This window comes from Thamnophis elegans, chromosome 9 (assembly GCF_009769535.1).
Source record: "Thamnophis elegans isolate rThaEle1 chromosome 9, rThaEle1.pri, whole genome shotgun sequence".
Lineage (NCBI taxonomy): Eukaryota > Metazoa > Chordata > Lepidosauria > Squamata > Colubridae > Thamnophis > Thamnophis elegans.
In genome coordinates this window covers 42,375,237-42,381,236 of record NC_045549.1, presented here as the reverse complement: position 1 = coordinate 42,381,236, position 6,000 = coordinate 42,375,237, and the positions used below count along the sequence as shown (strand labels likewise).

At 37.8% G+C, this 6,000-nt stretch overlaps 1 protein-coding gene across 1 annotated transcript in view; it reads right to left on the bottom strand.

Moving 5' to 3' along the window:
* Positions 1 to 1,162: 1,162 nt before the first annotated feature.
* Positions 1,163 to 6,000, bottom strand: part of ANXA5 (annexin A5) — a 35,495-nt gene continuing 30,657 nt past the window's right edge. Inside the window, 4 exon segments of the mRNA XM_032223638.1 lie at positions 1,163 to 1,954; positions 2,532 to 2,654; positions 3,656 to 3,714; positions 5,740 to 5,835. Coding sequence (XP_032079529.1) covers positions 1,895 to 1,954; positions 2,532 to 2,654; positions 3,656 to 3,714; positions 5,740 to 5,835 — 338 coding nt within the window. The 3' untranslated portion in view covers positions 1,163 to 1,894.

The following is a 6,000-nucleotide window of genomic DNA, read 5'->3' as shown; positions in this document are numbered from 1 at the left end:
CCTTGGGAAAGTGGGGCCAGTGTAATCTCCAAAGATGATGTTCTAAAGGGACAGAACCACTATGAAGAAGACCCTTCTTCTGGGTCCCATCAATGTACCAAGACAGGCCCTGAAACCTCCCTCCCTCCCCACTCTACTGGAACTGCTGGATATAACTGAGAAGAGATGGTCTTTCAAATAACCTGATCCCAAGCCACGAAAGCTCTTAAAGGTAACAACTAGCACCCTGAATTGCATCTGGAAGCAAATCAGCAGCTAGTGCAGCTCCCACAGGAGAGGTGGCACATGTACACATCAGCTGCATTTTGAACCAATTGGAGTTTCCGAATGCTTTTCATGGGCAGTTATTTTGCAGAATATAATAACAATTAGAGTTATACAAGGAGTCTCCCATCTAATTTGTAGCCAAATGCTCAACTTGGAAATGTTCAGGCTACTCTGCATTTGTCTGAGAAGCCTGTCCCTATTCATTTTTTATTCTATTGCTCAAGAAAACCGCAGCTCCTCTCTCCCATTTTTGGACAAAAGGTTAGGATAAAGAGTAAAATAAATCACTAAGGACTATACACACAATGAGATACTGCCACTCCTGCTTGAAGAAGTTAAAGATGTTCCCATTCTAAACTGGATTCAAAGTTCATTCCTAATTGAAGTACAGAATAGTATTCTCACCACACCCTTCAACATAATAGCATTAATATTGGCAATAGGACAGAAACTACGTACATAGCAGTAATTTTTTATGGCATTTGAACACATCAGCGAACCAGTGTCCCTCTTCTCCTTTGCATTTACAGAGATATTTTACTCTGTTTATTAAATAGATATATACTAACTAATATGTTTCCCTCAATATGTATGTTTGTGTTCTACACAATTTTTTTGAAGTAATACACAAAGCATATTATTCAATATTGTGACATTTTAAAAATGTTTCTAATCTTCAGGAGAACGTAAGCATACAACAACCTGCACTGAAATTATAAAAGACACAGAAATTGTGAATAAAGCTTTCTAATGGTTAAAGATAAGATCTTTCCTGCTAATTCCAACAAGGTGGAAAACATTTTTTAAGCTTAAATAAATCCATGTATTCACAGTGCGCTTAGTTGTATTCCTTTTATTGGTCCTCAGGGTACCATAGAGACAACGTAGCCATTTAGTTGTTTATAAACATTTTAATTGTACCAAAATCACATTGAGGACAGTTAATGCATAGCTCACAATTTTAAATCTATTAGCAGAAATGTTCTTTAATATGAGTAAAAAGTGCAAGATATATAGTGCAAGTTTAGCTAAGAGGAAATTGGGTTTTGTTTCTTGGAATGTATTTTACTTCCACTTTTGCTGAAATGGAGGAATGCTCCTAGATAGCCAACTATCAACACTATCCTCTCAAAGACATTGTGCAATTGTTATAGTTTTTCATCTTCTGTGAGCAAAATAGTCAGAAACAGCAGTGGAAAATTCTGAGTAAGTTCCTCCAGGAAAATAGTGTCATCTGGACCCCCTGTGAAACTTTAGTAAGTGCTAATTGCATAATAAAGCTTTGCCTAGAAGCACCTCAGATTTGGACTTTTGATTTTAAAAATAAAACCACATTTATTTAAAGGCACTTTTGTCAATTTTTTTTTCAATAAGGAATGTACACATGAAAGATTGGATCCAAATTTGTTCCATTGATTTTAAATTTCAATTATGTAAAATAAATGGATGAAACAATATAACTTCCTGGTAAGGAAAATAATCCTACGTAAGCAAGCCAGTGCAAGAAGAAGCATCATAATATGTGACTAACAACAGTACATTGCTTTTGCCATCTAAATGCCATACAACTGGGAAAAGGCACAAGGCATGATTTGAGATTCTGTCCTCTGTGTTATTGTAGACTTCACTAGTCTTCTCCTCCACACAGCAGCAGAAGCCCATTCCGGTAGTCACCAGATGTATCTTTCTATAAAGGATCAACCAACAATGAGTCCATAGATTCTCAAAAAAGGACAGTTTTTCTAGTATTGCTATTTGTATGACTATTCTCTAATCATATGATGGACACATACTATTAAATAAAGAATTTTGTTCATCAGAATCTATAGCTGCAAACCAACACTATTTACAAATACTATTAGTAGTAAATGTTTAAATATGCTGTTGCCCTTGATAAAATGCCTACAAAGAATGAGTATTAAGGAGAAATGATCAGGAGTGTCAGATTCAAGATCACCCTCAGCTATAGAAGCCATAGAAGCTAATTGGGTGGTTTAGGAGCAATCACTATCTCAGCCCTAAATGCCACAGAGTTGTGGTTGGTATAAATCTTGAGCTCCTAGAAGAAGGGTGGACATACATTTACATATAAGTAAGTATAAAACAAACTATGATTAAAATTCTTCTGTTTAACTAATCTAAGCTGAAACATAACTCAAAGCTTAGTAGATTGTAATTACTCTTAAGAAAATGGTCACATGAAGCAAGCAGTATTTTCTGTTACAAATAATGTGAATTAATAATCATAGTGAGGTAAAATTTACCTGAATTACATGGTGCAAACTTTTTGCAAAATCCCTTCTGAATGCCTGTCTGATATCAAGTAGATCTTTTTCACTCCTTGAAACCATAATTCTGATCAATGTATCATCATCGGTGCCTGCTCCCTAGTAAACCAAAGTTAAGCAATCGATTAAGGGCACTGGCCAGTAATTCTACCAATTCCCATTATTAATTCTTTCTGCTGGAGCCACTTTTGTGGCTTATTCACAAACCATAGTTAAAATTAAACATGACTTAGCATGATGTTTGAATTTTTTGCAACTCAGGAGAAACAATTCATTTTTTAAATTTTATTATTTTAATAACAAAGGTCTTAAACTGTTGGATCCAATGAGCCCATTTCCCAGCCTTGAATAGTATCATTTACCCTCATAAAAAAAAGCCAGACTCTGTCAGTTGTGGCAGTAGGGACAATCCCAAACTGGATTCTCAACTTGCTAACAAAGCAATTAGAATTGGTCCATTAGTTCCACTCTACGCCCAAGTCATTCAGAGTCTTCTAAACCACAAGATGAATGGCAAATAAATTTGATAAATAAAAAAATATATCATTAACCCATTGGAGAAATTACCTTCGGTTTTAGAACCCCTGCTGTAATGCAACTTCAAAAAGAATTCAAAACATGGGAATTTAGTAAAACTTGACAAAACAAAAAGAGAAACAAAACTAAAAAATGACTACTGCTACATAGAAATTGCTCCAGTTTTTAAGCAACATATTGAAAATGGATTGTATAATGAACACCTCACGTCAGATCAATTAATACTTATCACTCAATACTCAAATCTACATTTCAATACTATATTGTAAACGTTACAATACCAAGAGAAGTGAAAATTCATAAAATGAAATGTTTTCCTCTTCATTTTATCTCCTTTTCAATTTTTCTCCAAGAGTAGACTGAGGTTGAAATCCTACGGATGTGTTCTTAAAATATAAAGGTCATTGAACACAACAAGCCTTGTTTCTGCATAAATATATATGGAATAACAAGAAGCCAAAATATTTATGTTCAAGAAAGTAACTTAGATATTGTCAGTCTGAGATTGTTTAAAATAGTAGTGCTTGAAGATGTTGATTTTATTTAAAATGATAAATACTTACTTTCATTGCATAAAAGAGACATTCAGCAAAATAGGCAGGAACACTTCGGACACACTTCACTAGAAGAAGAAAAACAATCTATGTGAATCACAAATATTTTAACATTACTTATCAGATGACAAACAGCTATATAAATGGCATTTTTTCCCCTAAAGACCAAAAAGTAGTTTTCAAATATTTACAATAAATTATTTGATCCACAATTCTATCACACATTAATATCTATTTAAACAGGGAATTAACCGAAACAACCCTTGACAATTCTCTGATTAGAAGTAGAGTGAAATCTTTGACACTGGATTTGCCTAAAGACCCAGGTTATTTCTTCATTTAACTGAAGGGCTCATGAGTAATTTTAAGCCAGTTGTTCTCTTAGTCCCGTGATGGCGAACCTATGGCACACATGGCACAGGTGGCAGGTGGAGCCATTTGTCAGGGGCACGCGAGGCTTGCTCTGTCAGCAGGCCAGTGCACATGTGCGTGCTGGCCAGCTGACTTCGGCCTTCTTTTGAGGCCATTTTTTGCCCTCCGGAGGCTTCCCTAAGCCTCCGGAGCACAAAAAACTGGCCCTACAGGCAAACCTGCTCATATGGCCGGTTTTTAGCCTTCCGGAGCCCTCAGGAGGCTTCCCTAAAGGCTCCGGAGGGGAAAAAAATGAAACTATGAGCAAACCGGAAGTCACTTCTAGAAGTTCCAGAATAGGCTTCCAGTTTGCTTGTAGGGTTGTTTTTTTGCCCTCCAGAGCCTTCAGGGAAGCCTCCTGGAGGCCCTTGAAGGCTCCAGAGGGCTAAAACTGGCCCTACAAGCAAACCGGGAGCCCATTTCTGAACTCCTGGTTTGCCCGTAGGGTTGATTTTTCACGCTCCAGGGGCTTGGGGAAGCTCCTGAAGCCTCCAGAGGGCCTTTGGGGGGGCAGGGGAGGCTGTTTTTGTCCTCCCCAGGCTCCTATAAAGCATGCCAAAAATGGGGGGAGCGCTGGTCACGCACACTGTGGTGTGCGCATAGCAGTATGGGTGTAGCATGCACGCATGACTCCCCTGTGCTCCCCCCACTTTTGCACACAAGCCAAAAAGGTTCACCATCACTGTCTTAGTTTAAAAATATGCATATACCCACATATATTATATGACACAGAAAAACAACACAGTCTAGTTAGGATGTATATATGTACATGGCAAAAAAAGGAGAGCCAGCAGAGCTACCTGTGACATGCATAGCAACATGGTTATCACCAACCCACAGCCTCTCAGGGAACTTTGGGTTGGCTTGTCCTTTTATATGGGCCAGCCAGCTAAGAACTTCCAAATTTCCTGACTAATATGTCCATGCCACTCCCCTCCTCCATTGACTAAGCAGGAACTTTGCAATTAAAGGGGCTTCATCTGAGCAGTTACGAGGCAGAAATGGTGACATTGCTTATGGGTCATCAACTAATTAGCTGTACTTTGGAGCATTATTTGTTCCAAAACATATCTGGAGCACACACAGCCACTAATCATGCCACTACCCGCTTAAATGACTATGGATGGCAACTGCTCCTTGTACAGAATGACCATCCATTTACACAGCTGCTCAGCCCAGTGCCTCTTGCAACAAGGGGCTTTATACCCTATCTATAACTTACATAGCAATATAACTGTTGTCTGCAGTGCAACTGTTCAGTCCAAAGACTCTGTAGCTTGTCTGAAGGTCTTCCAGATTGTGCAATTTTGGAATATAATATCATCAATCCAGTGGTGTATTAACATTAAGCAGACTAAGGCACCATGCCCAAAGGGGGCACCACAAAGTTGAGAAAGAAAAAAAAAACAATGAAGATTTGTATAATATGTACAAAGGAGGGGCATCAAGATTTGTCAGTGCTTAGGACATCAGTGAGCCTTAAACTGCAGCAATCCATAAACCACCCAGCCTGGAAGTTCTTTGGTCAGAGCTGCAGAAAAAGACTGACAGGAAATTTCTTTCACAACATTGTCCTGAAGTGATTTGAGGCCACCCACTTAGTTAATGGAATCTATGTTGCTAGATAACACAGGCCTAGTATATACAAGCTTAAGATTCTCAAGAATGGGACTATACATTACCAATTGCCAGAAGCAGCTTTTCAAGTGCACCAGATGTTTCACGATCAATTGTTTCTTCAATTTGAAAACCGGAAATTGTCATGTATTTGTCAAAAACTGAAAGAAGAAAAAAAGGTAAAGTGGTATCTACATTTTAATTATTACATATTACTTACTTTTAGTTTCTTCAAACAAGCTTAGAAAAACATACGTATAAACTCATATACATGCCTCAACATATGGGCAGGACAATTAAGTCAGCTACAAAAAGGGAAAAATTTA